Source organism: Mytilus galloprovincialis, chromosome 13, assembly GCF_965363235.1.
Source record: "Mytilus galloprovincialis chromosome 13, xbMytGall1.hap1.1, whole genome shotgun sequence".
Lineage (NCBI taxonomy): Eukaryota > Metazoa > Mollusca > Bivalvia > Mytilida > Mytilidae > Mytilus > Mytilus galloprovincialis.
In genome coordinates, this window is record NC_134850.1 from 45,406,885 (window position 1) to 45,431,317 (window position 24,433).

Consider the following 24,433-nt stretch of genomic DNA (forward strand, 5'->3'; position numbering starts at 1 on the left):
CTTTATCTATATTATCAACATATGAAGTTTTTTTTTGACACGTCCCACTTTTTAACTCTACAGCTAACTGAATTATCGCATGTATAATTGTCAATTTGGTCATTGACAGCGGTAAATTCATTCATGTGTAAAGTAGCGGTAATTGGAGAGTGAATATCTGAGTATACACGTGAAAACTCTTTAACTTTAAAGTTTGATACAAATTTAAGAAAATCATATTTACAAATACAGTAATCAATAACGCTAGTATTTTTACATGTTAATTTACCAGATTCATGTTTATCATCACCAATACGACCATAAACAATAAACAGGTCGTTACCTTTACATAATTCTAATAATTTCTGACCAGAACGGTTTTTTACAGTATCCATACTCTTTCTTTTTCTGTCAATATTAAGAGACTCTAGGCAATATAAATTATCTTGTATAAATTCCGAAAAATCTTGCTCGTGTTCATGTGTTTCGATCTCAAAATAATCTGGTTCATCTGCAGTTCTGCCATTAAAATCGCCAAATAAACAAATATATTTAAAATTATGAGAAAAGCTCCGGATTTCATTTTCAACTTGATCGAAAGTATCTGGCTGGTGGTATACGTTTTCTGGCGGGATGTATACAATACCAAAGACAACATCCTCATCTATTTTTGAAAAAACCGAAGAGAGTTTGAACCAGAATGTATATTTTGAATCTGTTTCTAATAGTTCTAAATGATTATTAAGTTTTTTTTATATGCTAAAATAATACCACCAGATTTTCCCCATATTTTTGTCTGTTTTTCATATGAAAAATAAAACCAGGAAGATTTATTGTATCTAAATCATCAGTCTTCGTTTCTTGCAGACAAATTATATCATGATCATATAAAAGTTCACAAAATTCAGGGTACTGAAGACGTTTATTTATACCACAACAATTCAGACTTAAAATATCTAATTTACATTTGTTTTCAATAATACAGATTGTGACACTATTTTCTATTACAGGATTGTTCAATACAATTTTTTCACTCGGTTTGGCTTTAGAATCATGTAAATTATTTGTATTTATAGAGTTAACTGTATATGAATTTACTTTTACATTACATTCATTTTCATCAACCAACAGAGATTTACTGTTAATGTTTGCAATATCACCAATACATTTATCTATGTTACAACAGTTAGATAACAGACTTGAGTAAGAGTCTCGTGAGTTATGTTGTTCTCCAAGGCATCCCTAGTATCCCATGGGAGTGGACGAGCTTACGCGTTGACGTTTTGGTGGTTGTATAGAGCCACCATTGGTCGGTGTAGTCCAAACATCATCTGGCGGTTGTTCAGTATCATTCATCATTTGGCTTTCGTCGGCTTCACTGTACGGTATATATAGTTGATTGTCTATATAAAGGCGATCTCGGACAAGTACTACCTTTTCCCCTTGACGTTTAACTTCCTTTTGAATAGGATACAATAGTTTTCTGTTGTCCTCAATCTCTTTGGGGAATTGCTGTCGAATGCCATACTGAGAGTTTCGTAGTTTATATGCATTTTTAAAACATACTGCAAGTCACTGAAGTACAGAAAGCTATCTACTATTGGGCGCTTCCCCCTTGGATAATTGCTAAACCTGTGAACATTACCAAACTCGATCCGATAGTCAATACCGATTTCTCTGTGAAGAAAAGTTCTAAAGAGCTCCTCTGTGTTCTCTTCACGTACTTCACACAGACCAGAAAAAATTAGATTGTTTTTCATAGATCGGCATTTCAGGTCGAGAACTGATTTTTTTAGGTTTTGCACTTCTTCCAAACAGACACACGGATTGCTTTCTCCATTTGTTACCTTTTCTAAGTTTTCAGAAACTTTCTTTATTTCTGCTTTGTTTTTGTTACATGCAGTCGTGACTACTTCATATTGGTCTTGGACTTTCGCAACTGTAGATTTATTGGTGTCACAAAGTGATTTAAGGTTATCAAACAAGTTTCCAACACCCTGTAAGTTATTTTCAACCTCGCTAATTTTCTTGTTACAATTATTTACATCTTTTTCAACTGTCACCACTCGGCTTGTTACTGAGGTAATAATATTCTTGAGTTCATCGAATTTTCCTACACTTTTTTCCAACCCTTGTAGTCTTGTATCGATGCTTGAAACAAGTTTCACAATCATATTTAAGATGAGATTTACACTCGTACTTTCATCTGCCTCGTCGACTATTTTTCTGCTTTGCTGAAGTAACTTTCTGGTTTCGCTTAGTGACATAATTGTGTATATTTGTCAGATCGTTAATGAGTTCAATTGAATAACAATAGAGATCCAAGTTTATAGTTAAAAGTTCAAAGGTCAACTTTGCCACAGGCTATAATGTCTTCACTAAGTATTAAACGTATTCGGACTTAGTGAGTTGTGGTCAATGGTATTATGTATGTATATTTTAGCGGCTGTATATAGGATATATATTCAGTTTAGTGCAAAATTTAGATAAAATTCAGACTGACGAACCTATTAAATTTTCCGGCTTGATCCTATTTCCTTAATAGTTTCCCACTCTATGGTTACTTTCCATGTTCTGTAACTATGCTGAATTCAATATAATTTGTTTTTTTTCTCGGGACCGCAAAAAAGACGTCCATACTGTCCAGGGGTGGATAACTGAGGTCATATGGGGAAATAAGTTCCTTGTCTGTGAAATATGTTCCACTGGTCAAACAAGTTATTTTATATACTGAGCACTTGTCATCAGTGAGTTTAAAGTCATTGTAAAAAAATGTATTCGATTGATAAATGTAATAGACAAAAAGTGTAAACATCTAATTTGGATCCTTTGGAGTAAAGCAAAAGTTTAATAACATACTCAAATAATAATACTAAAAATGACACTTATGAACTAGGAAAGAGTACCATAAAAAATGATAATAAAAGTCATTCGGAAAAAAATTAAAGATTAACATTTGTACATATTTGAAGAGGACAAAGTGATTGATCAAATATATTAAAAACATAAAGAAACAAAAGACACACTCTTTTAATACTTTGCAATGACAATAGCTAATACATGTATGATTAGAACAATAATGCCAGATCAACAGGAAATAAGGAGGTTGAATACCGTGACATAAATGATAAAACATTGCCGGGACGGAACCAGCCATTTAAAAAAGACGGGTTCCTTACCCAGGACAAAAAAAGGAGAGGGGGTCCAACTACATGTCCCCATTCAAATGCATTGATCGTCCAAAAAAAAAGGATGTTCCAACCCCCGGACCCCCCCCCCCCCCCCTGGATCCGTGCTAGCATTGATACACATTATGGTACATTATCATGGCGTGTATTTCTTATCTTCATCCTATAGTTATGCCTCCAATTGCAAATGTACCCCATGCAAGCACAAGTACAGCTTCTAGGTTGCATTATATTTTTTAAGTGTAACAAGAAAATATTTCGCTGTGCAATATGTAAAAGGTACTTATTTTCAGTGAAATAGGTTCGAGCAGAACATTTTCATGGATTTCTATAAAATACCTTCGTTCAAAACTAATATCACAGGAACTTATTTCACTTTTTTTTTTTATTTTATTATTGGAACAAAACTCATGAAGCTGCGATTTCTGTTCCGGAACTTATTTCACATTTGGTAAAAAAAACAGTTCCGGAACAAATTTTCTGTGAAATAAGTTCCGGTGGAACATATTTCCTATGAAATTTGTCCTGGTGGAACAAATGTCACACCCGAACAAATTTTTTGTTACACATGGTCCGGGTCTTTAAAAGAATCAATAAGTATATATGCTGTAAACAATGAATATCCATTATCACTGTTTACAATGCAAAAACAACTAACTATTAAAATAAACTGATATTGAACTATCATAATTATCTATACAAACATTTTCTTTTATTGATTTATGCTTTTGAACAGATCCGATCCAGTAATAGACAGTGTATGTATATGCTGAGTGGTCGTTTAATTGATTGATAATTAACTAAATTCTGTAAGTCGAAACAACATTTCAAAGTTTGAGAGATAATAGTTTGCATTGCGTCTGATTCAGAATGAAGCAGATTTTATATTTCTTCTGTATTCTGCCAATCTTTATTCATGCTCAAACAATTACAGATGTTCAGCGACTATACAAAGATCTCTTAACGAATTATACAAAAGAAGTGATGCCTACACCATCTACAGAGACAATGGACATACGAATTGGAATTTTTATTGTATCTATCAACTATTTCAGAGAGGTAGAAGAAAGCCTATCATTAACCGGAAGCTTTATTCTCCTTTGGCATGATCCACGCCTGAAGTGGAATCCTTCATCATATAGTAATATAAGTTTGTTAATACTTGATCCAATGAACATATGGTTGCCCCCGTTAGTGATCATTAATCGAGTTGATAAATTTGAATCTATTGGTGATGGGAAAAAATTCTATATAACTGTATGGAGTAGTGGATTTGTTGTCAATTCCCCTGGGGACGTATTGGATGTCAAATGCATCACAGATTTATCTAAATTTCCATTCGATAGACAGACATGCACACTTCATTTTATCCCATATGGAATACCAATGCCTTATATTTCATTTAGGCCCCTATACAAAGATGATCAATGTCAATTTGACTACTATACTCCGAATTCAGATTGGACATTGGAAGAGTGCTCCCAAATAATAGACAATGCTACCGATCATAGCAATCTTTACGTCATAGTTCAAATCAAACGCCAATCACTTTATTATACAATAATGGTAGTGTTTCCCACATTTCTGTTTGGATTTTTGAACCCATTGGTGTTCATAGTTCCAGTTGAAACAGGAGAACGTATAGGCCTTGCCATCACACTGTTGTTGTCTTATGCTATTTTTCTTACTCTTGCGTCTGCCTCCGTACCCGCTACCTCGAATCCGATGTGCGCTTTACTTATTGTTATGATTATAATTATAACTGTAAGTGGAATTATTCTGTACGGTACAACCTTAACTATCAAATACCATTATAAAAAGAAAACTGATGATATTTGGTCACCATTGAAAGGTTTTGCAAGACGGGCAATGAAAAGGAAGTGCTGCTCCGCGGAAAATGTACCAGTTACCCAGGACGAGGTAGTTTATGCATTGGATTCATTGTTCTTTTATGGATCGTATGTGATGATGATACTTATTGGGTTTGGATATTTCTTATATGTGTTAGTCTGAACATATTTTTTATTTCGTACATATTGTACTTATGTATACTTATGTTAATATCTATATTTATTAAGTAAAGCCATTTCAATTGACTGGCTATGTTGTGATGTTACACAATCGTTTGGGTAAAGGTGAAGATTTGTCCTATGTTAACGTTTAAACCCGCTACATTTGTTTGTGCATGTCTTACGTCAGGAAACTGATGTTCAGTTGTTGTCGTTTGTTTATGTTGTTTATATAAAACTGTTTCTCGTTTCCCGATTTAATGGATTTGCACATTTCAATTGTGAAAAGGAAAATCAAAACATACAAGGCTTTTCTATCAAATTATGATTATGATGTTTCCAAAACCGTACCCATTGGTCTTGTTGATGCCCTTTTGTCAGTTGATTTGTTTGCAATGATGTTGTGGTTTTATCGCCGAAAAAGTTTTGTATGACACCTTTTTTTGTATTTTTTCTCAATTTAGAATATCCCAGTACAAAATGTAGAATATTAGCCATTCAATTGAAAATATGAATGAGTTACTGTACTTTTTAAAATGTCTGTACCAAGTCAGGAACATGACAGTTGTTGTTCATTCGTTTGATCTGTTTGAGCTTTTAATTTTGCAATTTGATGAAGGTTTTACAATTTGAATTTTCCATCGAGGTCGGTAATTTTGCTATAGGAATGCTACCAATTTGTTGAAAAGTCTACCTCCCAAATCAAATAAATATGTTATCGAATAGAAACGTCAGAATACTTATCATTTCTCCATATGTGCGGCATGTTTAACTTTTTTGTTCACTTTGTTATCCCAAAGCAATGTATTTATATCGCACTTTATGTCTTTTATTCGTTTAAGATGGTTGTAGGGTCCGTGTCGGTCTGATGTGTCAAGTCCGTAAACATAACAAGTGTGAAATTTCTTTATGGTAACGTTCCCATTTCATGGTCATTTATAATCTAGTTAACAATGAGCTCTTGTTTATGTTGTTTAAATCCATGTATCTTCTTTAATCAAAGTTCATGTTTGCGGTTTAATATTATTCAATAAACTACGAGAAATTATTCTTAAAATCAATTTTTATATTTGGTTGCCTTTAAATGTAAAATGATGTGGTATGAGTGAAAATGAGTCAACTCTTTATCCAAGTTTCAAGGTACAAACATTTTATGTAAATCACAAATTTATGTCAGTGTACGTACTTATAATGAGTGTGAACCATATTTTTCCTTAGGCTAACGAAAGTTTTAAGTTTCAAATTTGGTTTACATCATTATTTTTTAGATTTTGATACGCCCAAAAACTTCTGTAGGTATACTTTAATTCCGAACCTTATTACCAGGGAATGAATAAAGTACAATTATACCTGTTCCCATCAACGTTTATCTGGTGCTTAACAATGATAGAGATAATAAATAAATGGTGTAGTGTATCTAACTACTGTTAAACACACAAGTTCCTAGTTCGATCACCGTTCCGGGGAGAAAATTTCAGGGACTGAATTTTCGACTTTCCCTTGATACCATTTGCGATTATGGTCTTAAGAAAAGATGATAGTCCATCGATAAGGGATAATAAATGGCTGACCTGTGTTTTAGAGAGAACCATATCTCTTGAACGTATAAGACACCCTTGTAGATTTTGAGAAAGAGCAGGCTTATGTCGCCACAAGGCAGCACTGGTACCGGCAAAGTGTCAATAACTTGTTTCCCAATCTACTATAAATAAATATGTTTAAACTAACAATAATTTCATTTGAATTAAGAATAAGTTACCAAGTGAAAAATCATACGCTAGACGCTATTTTCTTCTACGTTTTCAAATTATGTCCATGTTACATACTTTGTTTTACCCACGTATCAACATTTAATAACTGACATTTTAACCTAGAATACAGTAGTACGCAAACATTTCCTGTTTGTGACACTGACGTTCGATACATAATTATTCCGAACGACATCAATAACGAGGCTAGTTGATATATACATACATATCCAATGTACTATATATTAGCTTAAACCACCCCCTGTAATAGCTCTATAAAGGACATAAGTTACCAAGGGTAGCTTGTTGCAAGATTAAATTAGGTCCCCATTCAACATACATTTGTAGCTTTTATTCTATTGGAAGTAATTGTATACTCCGTTACTATTGTCGTGCAAGTTTCCAGTACAAACACAAAATATTACAAGTTTGTTTGCACTTATCAATGACCTAATGTTTGTGACATATACGCTACTTGAAGTTGAATAAACAATTATCATTTTTTTAAATTAGACATTATCGAGCTGTTTGAATAAAACAAAATATGAAAAATATTTGAAACTAGTAAACTCACACAAGGCACAAAGAGGACAGTCAAAAATTATTTTGCATAACTCCTTCTTTATATGAGGTACGGAATCGACCGAGTTGTGACGATTGTAAGTTTCAGTTATAATAGATGTGTACACTTGAATAATGTCATGTAATTAAATCCAGCAGAGACACTCAAAATGTATTCTATATATATTTTCTGAAAAAAACCCACCAAATACCAGTAGAATAGAATGATAAATATTCCTTAAATACAGGTATTATAAGTATGTTACTGTTCAATAGTCATAAATCGATGTAACTTAAACAAATCCGATCCACACACCAAAACTGATAAAAACACACCAACTGTAAGTCTTAGAGTAAAATCGAAACAACAGAAACATTGAACTTCTACAAAAACAAACACCAACATACATAAAACCGGACTATTTGATAACAACTGCTTCTGTTCATATATGTTTATTAGTATTTGTTGATAATTCCAAAATGAGTGAATTTGGTAGTAAATAAACTCATCATAGATACCAGGATTAAAATGTTAAGTTAACGCTAGACGCGTGTTTCGTCTACAAAAGACTTATAAGTGACGTTTGAATAAAAAAGGGATAAAAAAGACCAAAATAAAGTATAAAGTGGTACAAAAATGTAGCTTTCAACATTTTTGTGCAAGTTAGTTATAGATTGATTAAGTATTCCATTTATTGAGTTGAATGTATAAAATAAGTTGAATTGGCCCTGCATCCTTTTCACCTGGATTGTATTTATGCTTATTTCCCTTCATACAGTCTACGACATACTCTCCTGATGAAGTTGTCCTTTTTTCAATTTTGTCAATTACGTCACTAGCGACACTTTCCAATTCTCTCTTGAATTTCCTATGCTGTATCAAAAGTAATATGGGAATCACGGTTAAAGAAAACTTCACCACCATTGAGGACATGAGATAGACGTTATTAGAATGGTAATCAATTCCAAATAAATCCATTATAACACATACAATGTACGGTGTCCATGCTAATATAAACGTACCTGAAAAATTTACATTGATAACTTTTCTTAACATTTAAAATAAACTACAATAATGTTCTACTTTTGCAGGTAAGCACTATATGATAAAAATTGATTAGCTTATAAATTCTAGAATGACTTGGAATAAATATTGTGACGTTGACCGTTTATTTTTACATTCCTTCAACACGTGTAACTCACTACCTTTAGACATTACTGTACAAATACAGAAAAAGAAAATGGCAACTAAGAAAAACTCTTGGTGTCAGATTTTTAAATCAAAGCGAAGTTTTCTAGTTATTTACTTGATTTAATAGAAATCACTCGCACTCCCCCATCCTTCAATAAATGTAAAGAAATTGAGTTATGAGTTTTGTTGCTATGATTTGAAAAAAAAATTGTAAAATAAGCAAAGTTTACTTACCGCTAATAACAACGAAGGTCTTTAGCATCGGCATAACTCGATTGCGTGAACTGCTACATTTTTAAACGAGTCATTTGCCTAAAATATACTAAATAGCATAAATATAAAAAATAAAAAGGCACGCATTTCATTTCATATCAATTTAATTTCAAACTAATGTCACATTTACTTGCTTACCCTTCCGGAGCACCAACAGTTATTTTGTTTCTTCCTGTTGCCCAGTCGACAGTGTTGATCAGTGTTTACGGACTTGCTTTTCTTTTCGTCGTTTTTATTTATTTAGTTTTGTCACCGTTTTTTACACGATCAATGTGATGATAAGCTATTTATCAATGTGATTACCATACATGTAAAGCAAAACGTTAACCATACTGATGAAACGTCAGAGTCTTTCAAAGAAGCATTTATTAAGTTATTGTATACTGGATTGTTTGTTGAACGTGCTGTACACTACACAAGATAATAGCTAAAACGCAACCAGGTCGTTAACCTGGTGAGCCTACTAACAGTTTGAAAAATGTCTTAAATTTGCTCTAAATTAAAGCAATATACAATAGCCCCGTTTTACGTAATTGTTTAACTACATAAATCTCCACCAGGTTATAGAAAACATGTTTTATGTGAGAATCTGACAGGAGGGTCGATATATCACTGTACTCTGATTACAGGGATATAATACGTTTTTAAGAGACAACAACATAATTTACAAACGTACCTTGATATATATGATGGCGTATAGAGTTGTAACAACAATGGAAGGTACCACGGAGAACAATATCAGTATTGCTACATAATAAACGTTTTCAATCAGGCTCGATGATGCCCATCTCATATGGCACAGTGATGGTCTTTTATAAGGTTCATATTCTGCTATTCCAACCAACGGAAATGCTAAAATATATTAGATATTTATTTGAATATTACTTTGTAGCAGATAATTTCTTTCTCCTTTCAATATACATTATACAATTGTGATAATGTTGGGAGAACATTTTGGACAAATTGCAAAGCAGAATATTCCTGAGTATCAAATGTGTCAATCAAATTATCGAACGACTAACTGTTATTAGTTTTTTCAGTAATTATCCATATTTTTTTTAATGATAACTAAATAGGCCATTCGGATATTCAATTTTAACACACAACTCCATTTATAAATAAATAAAAAGTTTCAATCAACAAACACCAAAATCAGGATCTTCAACTCCAATTTAAAGCCTATACTCCTCTATGGGTCAGAAACTTGGAAACTAACCGCTGTGTCTTTCAAAGCATTACAAGTTTTCATGACAAGGTGTCTTAGAAACATCATTGGAATCAAGTGGCCAAACACTATTAGCAAAAAAGAACTATGGAAAAGGACAAAACAAGAACCAATAGAAAGAACAATTACGACACGTAGATGGAAATGGCTTGGACACACGTTACGTCAAAACAGCACAATGTAACTAGACAGGCATTAAATTTGAATCCTCAGAGCCATCGTGAAAGAGGGCGATCAAAGTCCACCTGGCATCTGATCAACAGAAATTGGGAAAATGTGGAGAGAAGCAAAGAAAATAGCCATGGACAGGTAAAGATGGAAATCAAATGTGGTCATCCTATGTCCCTTATGGGACAAAGTGGATTATGTCAAGTAAGTCATAAAAAAAAACACTTTCAATCGAACATAACTTTAATTAAGAGCACCGTATATGCGAAGTTATAAATTTGGGTTTGATTTAAAAAGAGCAATACAATTGATTTCTATATCAATATGCAACTTGAGCGTACGCCGCAGCTGTTGTTTTTACACACTGTAAGTTTTACCGAATCTGTGAACTAAGAAATAATTGCCAAACGAATTATGCCGTTTTGAGATATAAGACGATGTGGTACGAGTGCCAATGAGACAAATCTCATATCAGGTCATTATTTGTAAAAGTAAAATATTATAGGTCAAAAAACGTTCACACTTAATTGTTAATTATAATTTTAATATTAAATCACTAATCTTGATTCGGTTCAAGCATACTGCATAACTGTGAAATTATAAAATCAACAAAACGTTAAACACTGTGTCGCAAATTTCTAGTCAATGTTTAAACACAATGTTGTCTGTTTCAACAGTTTATGTAGGAAAACTATCAGAAAAATATGTTGCGATGTATGTTCTCCAGAAGCCACGAGATGCGTACACTTGTACGCGACCAAGGCGACATATATAGTTATCCGTACATTTATAGTTGAACATTTTTTATAATATGTAAAAATTTGAAATTTTAATGACCAAATTAGACAATCGACTCCTTTTTAGAGTTATTGCTAATACATATTGTTTAGTGTTTAGTATAGTTGCTTATTCATATTTTGTTCTTAGTTGGAAATAAAAAGCACGAAATGTATCAAATCATTTTTAATTACAAAATAAATGATTTTAAGGAAAGGCATTTTTAATAAATTGGACATCACATGAAATAACAGTATCCTGTTTTTTTTTCTTCTTTAAATTTTGCATCTTTTGAAAAGATAAACATTGTAAAAACTTTTTGAGGATGTACCTACTAGCTGATTTTTTTTAAATCTACAATTTAAGATTGATACATTAAGTCGAAAGAGCATTAGTAAGGAGTCAAAATAATCTAAAAGTTAATATTGATAGGTTATGAAGGTCGTTATCTAGACTAGACCATTCCCGCGAATTCGCAGGTCCGTACCTGAGTTAAAGAACATACGCTTTATTTTAGCCTGGATTTTTAGAAGTGATATTGTTATTTGGTGAAATCAAGCTGATAATAAGGTGGACAGTTATGTCCATTACAAAGTCCATGAGTAGCGTGTAGCCATTCATATAATATAAACATATAACATACACATAATGTTCAACCTGCAAACTGTGGGGTTTGTATGTGATAGTTGCCGCAGTACATTTAGTTCTACCTAAGTCTCTGATATCTTATCCTGGTTACAAGCTTAAGCCTGGCTACAAACTAGTAGTTTATTTTACTCTTAAATTCAGTGCGTGTAGCAGTGTAAAATATATATCAACAATATTCCTACTTTCGAGGTTAATACAACTTTCATTGCGACACAATGGATTCAGTTTTCATTCCGTACCAATACTTAGAACTAATATCAATGATATACTGCAATATATAATCGTTATGTAATCGATAAAAAATAAAGACAGCACGTTAAAAAATCCTGGGTTGCGTTCGATATCGTAGCGGCTACGTAGCTGCTATCAATATCTATGTAGGAACTAGTCTATAGCTACACGTTCAATAGTCAAAATTTACGTAGCAGCTACGATATTGAACTCAACCCAGGACTCCGAAGTGTATTTGTGGATTTAATTTCCGCATGAACCACCAAAAGCCGAATATTCGAAGGCCTATAGTTGATAAGAACTGCAATAGCTGATCAAAAAATAAAGATGATTGTTCAGAATTGTACGTTTAATAATTTCATCTGCCGACATGATTGCAGATAAAAAAAAAAGTAGAAAAAAAAAAAATATGAGGGAATACACGTGCATTTAATAATTTTATGCCTTAACGTACAGTAAAAAAAATATTAATACTCAACCCTAACATACTTTTTGGCTTAATGCGAGTTGACAAGTTTTCACTGTTTCTCCTAAATGATGAGCGTTTGGAATACATCATAACTGTGTGTGTTTAATAATTTTCTAGCTCAATTTCTGCATACCAGTATCATAGTAACAAATAATATTGTTTGTAACAAATCATATATGACATCTGAGTTTATTACTTTTACTTTTAAAATACATTAATAAAAGTTTGTCTAAATACTCGAGGTACGGTCATCTTTCAAAGTTACGACCATCATCCAAAATATTATAGTTGAAATTACGACCATCACACATTTAAAGTTACGACCATCATGCTCGAACTTTTGAATGACTATTTTGCGAAAATTGGAATGATTTTTTCTATCAAATTTGGTTTCAATATCAACGCACTCACGATAAGTGTATATGAGACAAGCGGTTTGGCTCAAATGAACATTTTACTGCACGAAAATCGGAAAAGAAAAACTTATCCCTAGAGTTGTCTCCCATCTCCGGATGGTCGTAACTTTTAGTTACGACCATCCGCTTGCCACCAGTGTTATTATCTTGAAAACTATACTCAATAGATAAAAACTGTACATGACAAAACTCGTCTAAAAAGTCGAATCTTGTAACATGGATTTTAACAGCTAATGTTCAATTAAACATATAAAAGACTTAAGATGCAAAACAAAATATTATGCACAATACAATGAAACTCCATTAGCATTGTTTATATTGTGTAAATAGCTAGATTCTTTATTGACAGTATATTCTATATAAACGTTTTGTCTTTAATTGGTGCGTTTGTATAAATCCGGTTACTGTTATATGTTTTTGGTGGACGGCTTACCAACTGGTAATTGCGCCCTGGTAACTAAATTTGAAATTGGTCCATTATAGTAATATTTTACTTTAGAAAAAATTCCATTTGAATAAAAATTTAAAAAATAAATATATATTGAAGGAGATATCTTTGTTTATAGGTGGTGCGCCTTATTAACCTATACTAGTTTAAACTTATTTTAATAAATTTAAAATAATAAAATCAATAAAATAAATTAATGTTTTTAACTTCTATAAGGGATTGAGACTTTTGGTTTTTGAGAGTTCGGTTTTTGACCTATACTTTTACATCTAATTTAAATAAAAGAAAAAATACTGTATATTTATTATATATGCTTTCCTTTTTTGTTTTTGTTTTTTTCTTCATCTGTGGTTGTAAGTGTTATGTGTTAAAAATAACGTATTGTGTCACTTGTTTATGTTTGTTTAAAATATGATAGTCAGTTGCTCTGTCGTATTTCTTGAATACTATTAGTAGACTATGTTAGATCAGTTGCCCAAGCCAGTGGTCCGGTGAGAATCGTGTATACGCACTATCCCACGGAAGATACAAACCATGATAGTATAGGTTAATTGCAACCTGGAACAAGGCATCGTCGTGTGCTCTGACTGATGATCAGGCAGGCAGAAAACAAGCCCATGTCAAACTCCCGAAATGCAATAACTATTTCATGATATACCCTCCTGAAAATCCAATTTGTATAGATAGAATAAAAAAAATAATTAGATAAATGAAACTATTACTTATTTTTAAAAACGGGACATTCTACTTCTAAATTAATTACAAAGGTTACAGTTTGAATTGTAAGGGCTTTTTTGTCATTTCAGTACAATCGATGTACTTTTCGCTGACCCCACTGTTTTGTCAAGCTCCGTACATGTCAAGCTGTATAAATTCAATGTTTTAATGGGTATTTATATTCGATGGATTAATACAATTGATGACAGTCAATTAATTTCAAATTAAACCCTAATTTTACAAGCTATTCTTTAGAAGGATCATGATTTATATTCATATAATTTAATTTTGGATGTAACGCGTCTTCTGATTGGCTGACGTTATTTTGTTATCAGACCATAGACATAATTTAGTCATGTGACCGTGACGTCATCAACGTTTTTTCAAGGTTTTCTACGGTTTAAAATGGAATTTAGAATTAAATTATAAGAAATGACTGTAATATTTTTTCTGTCTATTCGAAATAACATAAAAAATGTGGTGCACACTGTTAAATAACCCGCTACGCGCGTTATTCAGTTTGCACCAAATTTTTATGTTATTTCTTCATAGACAGAAAAAATATTACAGTCATTCCTTAAATAAATAAAACTCAGTCATCAATGTCAAACATAAAGTATTTTTTCCTATTGTCTTAATCTAAGCCGATTAAAATCTATTTTTTTTTAGAATTGAACAAAAAGTACCAATATTTTTAAACAATACAATTTCATTACTAGTGTTTACATTACAAGTTATCTAGCTTTAGTATGATTGACCCAATTTTGAACAAAACAATTATCTATACAAACGTTACGTTCCGTTAATTGATGTATTTGTATAGATTTGTAATGGACTGTGAATTCCTATTCGAAGCATTCATATGATTCTTTCAGAATTAACACACTGATATTCGATGAAATTTTTGAGAGAGCATATATATATGCATTGCACTTAATTCGGAATGAAGTGGATTTTACTTTTCTATATTATGCTCTTAGTTTATGTTCAAGCTCAAACAATCACTGATGTTCAGAGACTATACAGTAGTTCGAAATTAATAAATCGATTGAGAAAAAAAACATCAATTTCGGGTTACAAACTAAAATTGAGGGAAACACATCAAATATAAGAGGAGAACTACGGCACAACAGAAACACAACACTAAAATGTAACACACAGAGAAACGAACTTTAATATAATAATGGCCATGTTCCTGAATTTTGATGTTTTCAGCATATTGTTTTTGTTTTGTTTGCATTTTGAGTCTTTTATCTTTTAACATTATAAATAAAACATTAGCTGTTAAATCCATTTTTGACGATTCGACCATGTAGACCCTGTTTGTCATGTACAGTTTCCATCTATTTATTTCAATGTAATAAGCAAATACATGTTCAGTACAAATGGATAACATCGTCTTTAAAGAGCAATAACTCTAATAAGGAATTGTCTTAATAAGGAATTGTCTTACTATTTGGCCATAAGAATCATTTGTTGGTGCTATTTTTTGGCCATTTGATGTTTCTCTGCATAGATGGTAGTTTTATGAGAAGTTCTTTATTTTTTGTATACTTCTTTTCAAGATAATTGGCTTAAAATGAAAAAAAAATAGTTAATTTTGTCATTCAAATGTTCAAGGGCATATAGTATGATGACCTATAGTTGTTAATTTCTGTGTCATTTGGTCTCTTTTGAAGATTTGTCTCATTGGCAATCATTCATATTCCTTGTAACATTTTAAGAAGACCCAGAGTTTTGATGTAAATAGATAGTGCTAAGATCTGATCATTCTGCACATATAGGCTCTCGTTACACTTTCCCTTTTACAAGCAGTATTTAGATTATCGATAAAACTGGCATTAAATGATCAAGTTGAACAATATTTAAGATTTCAAGTTGTTTTAACAATCTGAAAAAAAAAAAGAAATTTCAGTATAAATAAATGTAAGCAGAATTTTTATAGGACACCTTTATCGTGTAAAGGTGAATCCATCACTACTCGTTGCTTCGTGGGAACACTAATAGCTACATATGTTTGTATTTGTTAACCTCAATAAACTACACAACGAAAAAGACAACATTTTGTTTTCAGCATAACTGGCAATTCGTGACACAGTGTTCATTTGTTTATTTTTTAGCATCACAGATATGCAGTATGCTTTTGACGGAGAGTAGCATGCTTAGTCTCAATAAACATTATTTATTATATTTTATTTAATAAGAGAGTGTGACTTTGTAAAATATTTTACCAAAATATCACATATATTGAGATTGAAATGACTAATTATATAAAGTTGATTCACAACTCGGAATGAGACAAAAATATCAAAAACGAAAAAAAAAAAGACAAAGTTGCCAGATTGACTTTGCGAGTTCTGTAGCCTAATTCCAAAAGCTTTTACATATATAGTGTAAATCACCCTATTGAAGCTTTATTACAGGGCTTTTGTATAATGCTTCCCTTTACAAAGAATAGCTACTACATGTATCAAGGGAGCTTTCAACCATGAATAAGAAAAACAAATTCTATATAGTGTTCTGTTCGGGTTTTTTTCAATGATTTCGTCGTTTTTCTTTTTGCATTTATCGGAATTTTCTATAAAAAAAAAGAACCGTATCGAATAGAAGGAAATAAACAAGATATTTTGGGACGGAAATAAACAATTTCAACATGTTCAATGTTGTTTGTAAACTTGTATAAAATTGAGAACGAAAATGGGGAATGTGTCAGACAGACAAAACCCGACCAAAGAGCAAAAAAAAAAAAAAAAAAAAAAAAAACAGCTGAAGGTATTCAATACAGCGAGAAAATCCCACAACCGGAAGCGTGCTTTAGTAGTATCTATAATGAGTCTATTAAGCAGGTGTCAAATTTATGTATTATGAAAAGCCGTACACCTATAAATATTATCTTCTCTGTTATATAGTATATATTGACAGTTGTCTCATTGGGCATCATACCACATCATATTACTTTTAAAGTTGTTATTTTAAAAGCTATCAAACATCTATGTAGTTTCTAAACATGCGTAAAAGTGTTATCTTAGCTATGTCAGAATTTCTTCTTTTACATTATTATTGTTTTTGCTATAGCGTTGGCAATTAGTCTCCGTCTAATGAGTTGACAACTTCAGGTTGAGAGCATTTATTCCTCATTGCATAATCCATTTATAACATGACGATGAGGTACTTACACGATAAACTCGGTCTTCCATTTTGATTTTGACCGAAATTAAAACGTATGGCGGTTTATACAATATCAATTATGTGGTCATTTTTATAAATTTCCTGTTTACAAAACTTTGAATTTTTCGAGAAACTAAGGATTTTCTTATCCCAGACATAGATTACCTTAGCCGTATTAGGCACAACTTTTTGGAATTTTGGATCCTCAATGCTCTTCAACTTTGTATTTGTTTGGTTTATAACTATTTTGATATGAGCGTCACTGATGAGTCTTATGTAGACGAAACGCGCGTCAAGCGTACTAAATTATAATCCTGGTACCTTGATAACTATATACATTAAATTGAGAATGGAAATGGGGAATGTGCCAAAGAGACAACAACCCGACCATTGAAAAAAACAACAGCAGAAGGTCTCCAACAGGTCTTCAATGTAGCGAGAAATTCCCGCACCCGGAGGCGTCTTTCAGCTACATGCATACCAATAGACGCCTGCGGTTTCAGTGAAGACGCATACGGATTTTTTTTTTTGGAGGGGTGGGGTGGATAAACTCTATTCTCTCCATTCTCTCACAGTTAGTGCTTTACTTTGGTTTGTTCCATCTTAGTCGATTTACAAGTATTCGTGAACTTCTTTCGTTTTTAAATAAAACAGAAACAAAACAAAAGTGAAGAAATTAAACAAATAAAATTAAAATATTTATAGGACCACACAGGAACACAATATAAATATCTGGAAAATACACTCGAATAAGGAATGATATATGCTATTAAGGCAGAAAAACACTGGAATAGTCAACGATATATGCTATAAATACTGTTAACAATACATGTGTTGTACACTTTTATAGTGCTTTTTTATAATGAATATGGTAGGATTGACTGGTCCGGTTTTTTGTATAAAACATATGAAATAAAAGCATGTTAAAAAGAAACTTACAAAGGTGGAAATTAAAAAGCGTTTATTAGTAATAGAAAAAAGTAAAAAAAAAAAAAAAACATCAAACAACAGCATTGTCAATTCAAAAAGCAAAACGACGAAACCATTGAGAAAACGACATATAAAACAAAATACATAAAGCAAAAGTATTTACTATTTATAATCCATGGTTGAAAGCTGCCTTGGTATCAATTCTCTATTAATAAAAACATGAATATCGAACACAAAGACCTGTTTTATCGAATCATTTGGGAGATACATGTATACACTTCACATGTACGAGCAGTTGGAATTTGGCTACAGAAATAACGAAGATACTTTAGCAAGTTTAGTTTTTAATTGATAATATTTCGTCTAGTTTCGAGATGTGAATCAACTTTTAATGACTTTGCATTTTTAATCTCACTTTTTTGTGATTAGTGGGTAAAATGTATTAAAAACGCACACACACCTTTTTGAAATGTTAAACATAATATTTAATAAATTAAACCGTGCTGCGTTCCGTCTAAAGCATACTGCATATCTGTGAAATTATAAAATCAACAAAACGTTAAACACTGAGTCGCAAATTTCTAGTAAATGTTTAAACACAATGTTGTCTGTTTCAATAGTTTATGAAGGAAAACTATCAGAAACTTATGTTGCGATGTATGTTCTCCAGAAGCCACGAGATGCGTACACTTGTACGCGACAAAGGCGACATATATAGTTATCCGTACATTTATGTGTACCGAATAGTTGAACATTTTTTATAACATGTAAAAACTTGAAATTTTAACGACAAAATTAGACAATCGACTCCTGTTTAGAGTTATTGCTAATATATATTGTTTATGCATGTTTAGTATAGTTGCTTATTATCTTGAAAACTATACTCAATAGATAAAAACTATACACGACAAAAATAGTCTAAAAAGTCGAATTGTCAAACATGGATTTTAACAGCTAATGTTCAATTAAACATATAAAAGGCTCAAAACAATGAAATTCCATTAGCAATACTTATATTGTGAAAATAGCTAGATTTTTTTATTGAAATTACATTCTATACAAGCGCTTTGTCTTGAATTGATGTGTTTGTATAAATCCAAGGTTTTAATTGGTATTTATATTTAACGGATTGATACAATTGATGACAGTCAATTAATTTCAAATTAAACTGTTACTTTACAAGCTATTCTTTAAAGGGATCATGATTTATATTCAAATAAATAAAACTCAGTCATCAATGTCAAACATAAAATATTTTTTCCTATTGTCTTAATTTAAGCCGATTAAAATCTATTTTTTTTTTTTAGAATTGAACAAAAATAGTAATATTTTTAAACAATACAATTTCATTACTAGTGTTTACATTACAAGTTATCTGGCTTTAGTATGATTGACTCGATATTGAACAAAAAACTTATCTATACAAACGTTACGTTCCATTAATTCATGTATTTGTATAGATTTGTAATAGACTGTGAATTCCTATTCGAAACATTCATGATTCTTTCAGAATTAACACACTCATATTCGAAGAAATTTTTGAGAGAGAATATTATGTATTGCGCTTATTTCGGAATGAAGTGGATTTTACTTTTCTATGTTATGCTCTTACTAGTTAATGTTCAAGCTCAAACAATCACTGATGTTCAGAGACTATACAAAGACCTGATGACGAATTATACAAAAGAGGTGATGCCTACACCGTCAACAGAGACATTGCACATAAGTATAAGTTTTCTAATGGTATCTGTTAACTTTTTCAGAGAAGTCGAGGAGAGCATATCTCTTACAGGATGTTTTCATCTAATATGGCATGATACACGTCTAGAGTGGACTCCGTCTTTAAAAGGAAATTTGAGTTTGTTAATGATTGACCCAAACGATATATGGCTACCACCGTTGGTTCTTATAAATCGAGTTGACAAAATGGAAATAATTGGTGACAGTACGAAATTTCCTGCATCTGTGAACAGTAGTGGATATATAAGGTATAGTCCAGGGACAGTAGCAGATGTCAAATGTACCCCAGATATTTCTAAATTTCCGTTTGATAGACAAATATGTACTCTTGAAATAGTTCCATGGGGAATGGACAAAAAACATCTTTCATTAACAAAAATAGTTGATGTATGTCTTTTGATGCACCTCACTCCCAATTCGGACTGGAACTTGGAAAAGTGCACTTCGACAGTCTACAATTCTCAAGAACACAGTGTTTTTTACGTTACAGTAGAAATTAAACGTCAGCCACTCTATTATACAATAATGGTAGTTTTTCCTACATTTTTGTTTGGATTTTTGAACCCATTGGTGTTCATCGTTCCAGTTGAAACAGGAGAACGTATAGGCCTAGCAATCACATTGTTGTTGTCGTATGCTATTTTTCTTACTCTTGCTTCAGCCTCAGTGCCAGCTACCTCGAATCCGATGTGCACTTTACTTATTATTATGATTGTGATTATCACAGTAAGTGGAGTAATTCTGTACGGTACAACAGTAACTATTAAATACCATTATAAAAAGAAAACTGATGATATTTGGTCACCACTGAAAGGTATAACAGAATGGATATTGAAAAAGAAGTTGAAATATGCAGAACAAGCTGATTCCAAAAAGAAAATAAATGTTACCAAGGACGACGTAGTTGACACATTAGACTCATTATTTTTCGTTGGGTCTTATATGACGATGATCATTATTTGTTTTGGATATTTCTTATATGTGTTGATCTGAATATGTTTATTATTGTAATCCCTATTTTGTACGTTCAGACTTGCAACATATGTTATACCTACTACTACATTAAGAAATAGGTTATTGAAAATGATTCAAATTGGTCTATTTACCATTTGGCTATTTATTTTAGGTATGTTTTGTCATATAGCTCTTCAACGGGTTCGGTACTTATACATCTTCGGATTTCAAATGTCCATTTTTATCATTAATTATTAACAAATGTCGTTAGTAATAACATAAATAAAATGTGATACCTGTAGGTCAGAATTTTAAACCAGACATCTGTTTTATGTACTGCATCAACGAGCTACGCTTTTTCATTAACCTTATATTATGCTATAGAAATTGTTGTATTTATTCCTTTTTACCATGTAAAAAAATACTTTTCATAGTGACAGTATATTGTTTTAATAGTTATTAAAATTGTAACACAATGTTGTCTGCTATACCCTAACTTTGGACATTTTACCTATTACCTATGTTAGTTTTGCTTCTTGGAAATATATATTTTTCTAATATTCGTTTGCTTGTCAATTAATAGTTTGATATTTTCTTCACAAATTCAAAATACTACACATTATGGTATATACACATACGTGATTTATGTGACTTTCAATGTTGGATAGAACTAAATTAAAAAAAGAGAAAAATTACCAAGTAGTTAATAAAACACTGTTTGTACGGTAACAGACACTATCGTGGCCAATAATGAAAACTAAATTGCACAAATACAATAGACAACGTTACATAGGACACTTTGAATAAATCACCACAATCCCCCCATATCCCCCCAACAAAACAGAAATAAATTTCTACGATCCGAAAGAAATCTGTAAATGATTTTTCCTCTTTCGATATTCTAATTACGTTTGTTATTTGGATTCAATATAGCATATTGCTGAGATGAAAAATAAAGATTACGTACGTTTTCGGGATATTTTATACCCATATTTTGACTTATTATTTATTTTGTCTGTTTTGTTCACATATCGTTTTAAATATTTGAATTTGATGAGACTGTCGTAAAGTGAGATGTTTAGCGCTATAAAACCAGGTTCAATCTACCATTGTCTACATTTGCAAATGTCTGTACCACGTCAGGAATATGACAGTCGATGTCCATTCGTTTGATTGGTTTTGTCATTTGATTTTGCCATGGGATTAGGGACTTTCCGATTGAATTTTCTTCAGAGTTCAGTATTTTTGTGATTTTACTTTTTGAATGTTTAATTTTGAAAAGTTTAAGAGTTTTGCATTTTAAACAGCAGTAACAGTATTACGACCATATAAATCCTAATTGAAGGCGACAACTCTTCAAATACAGTACTGTTACTCCATAACTGTACCAAGAAGTAGAAAAAAGCAAGGGGGGGGGGGCAATCAAGTCAAATGAAAACAGAAAACAAATTTAGCATATAGAAACAAGCAACTGTACCCAAAACACTAGACACAGAAAGCGAAACAAAAAGAAAACAAACTACAAGGTAAATCCAAAAGAAATTGTCTATAAACTGACAAAAAGACAAACGTAGGACTTTATCAAACAACATGACTTATGGATAGAAAACAAATGAAATATATATTCTTGACTTGTAATTTGCATTTTATGAAGTGAAGGGAATCTCTTCATGTACCCATGAAGTATCAGTGAATAATGTATATCAGTTGCTACCGAAGGGTAATGAATAATGTAATCCTCCAGTATGCTGTTCAATTGTCTGTTAAGTTGTTGGAACAGACAATTTCAAAACAAATATGAAGTTCTAATATTGCTGTGTTTAAACCAAACGAGGATGTCTCGTGTCTTATATTGTGGTTTATCATTTATGTCGTCTAGTTTTTTAAGTGCCGAACGTGACCTATTTCCGAATAGGACTATTTAACTAAGTTTGAATTCGCAATCCTGTATCTAGTTACAAATTTTTATTTGTAATTATGATAGTATATTGTTTTATGTCTTATCGTTTGTAGTTCTTGATTCTTAGTTGTTGATTCTTTTTTGTTTTCTTTTCGTATGTGAGGGTACAGATGGTTAATCACCCAGTTCATTTCTTGGATTTTGGTTTAAGGAAGCTGTGTGCACTGGATTTATTTGTTTTGCAGTTTGATTTTGAAGAGGGTACGACATAGTTGGTTGCACTATTACTAACACAATTCAATATTAATATTCGTGTAATTGTTATGAAATAATCAAATAACATGATTAGAAACCTAATTTTGATTTTTTGCCAATTTTTAGCAAATTACCTGTAACGTTATTTTTTGTAACATTGATTCATTCATTTTATAGACACACGTTTCGTAATTCTATGAAGCTATTTTTGTGTACTGTCCTTAATCAATTTGAGTAATTCGTTGTTTATCTGTGTTTAACATGTCGAAATGTACTTTAATATTATTTATTTATATATTTTTCTGTCTTTGGTGTTCTTCCGTTTATTCGTATTGTATTCCCGTCGTGTAATGTTGGCGGTATATTTAACATTGACAAAAAGCGTTGATGTTTGAATAGCCACAAAACCAGGTTCATTCTACCACTTTTTTTTTCTTAAAATGTCCAGTATCAAGTCAGGAATATGACAGTTGCTATATAATTGTTCGTTTCTATGTTTGTTGCATTGCGGTGCTCTGTTGTTTCGTCGCTTTTCTGTTATAGTCGATGTGTTGTCCTCGGTTTTAGTTTGTAACCCGGATTCGTTCTTTCACTCGAGTTATGGCTGTTGAACAGTGATATACTTCTGTTGCCTTTATTTAGGAAACCGGAGTACCACATCTGAATTTTGATTTTTTTTTATATTAGTTTTTGAAGAAACAAATGTACAACACATTTTTGCACCCGTCCTGGCTGGAATAACAAATAAAAGATTTATCAAATTTATGGAAAACTCGCGAACCACTTAAGTAAAATCACAAAAATACTGAACTCCAACGGAAAATCCAAAATCAAAAGCTGAAACACATCAAACGAATGGATATCAAATGTCATATTCCTGACTTGGTACAGGCATTTTCTCATGTAGATCATGGTGGATTGAACCTGGTTCCATAGCTAGCTAAACCTCTCACTTGTATAACAGTCGCATCAAATTCCATTAATTTGACAACGAGGCGTGAACAAAACAAACAGACATAATAGGTGAAAATGTCAATAATACAGCAATCAACATTGTGCTATAATCCTTATCACAAAAAAAAGACAACATACAAATAAGTAACAAAGAAGACCAAAAAGGCATACAGACCAATCATATTTTAAGAGGCAAGAAAGGATAAGAAAAGTAAAATAAGTAATCTTTATTTAAATTCGGGTTTTCATATATATTATCAACATAGAGTATGCATCTGTACTTTCATAGAAAATACAGGACAAGTGTAGAAAATTGTTGAAGTCAGATCATAATTTAACACCATGAGGGGCATGTTGTTCTCGTACACAAGATATCTGAGAGACGGTTGGCAAAATGACGCCCATCGTTTACTCCTCTGCTATATGACCCGTATTTTCTTTTATAACTATTTGTGCATTTCATGATACAATCAACGCTTAGAG

General features: G+C 31.9%; 1 protein-coding gene across 1 annotated transcript; it reads left to right on the forward strand.

The window, feature by feature from the left end:
* The first annotated feature begins 3,920 nt into the window (after positions 1-3,920).
* On the forward strand, positions 3,921-5,374 carry LOC143057159 (acetylcholine receptor subunit beta-type lev-1-like). The gene has a single exon (XM_076230407.1). The coding sequence runs from the start codon at positions 4,038-4,040 to the stop codon at positions 5,178-5,180; it is 1,143 nt and encodes a 380-aa protein (XP_076086522.1). The 5' UTR covers positions 3,921-4,037; the 3' UTR covers positions 5,181-5,374.
* Positions 5,375-24,433: the final 19,059 nt, after the last annotated feature.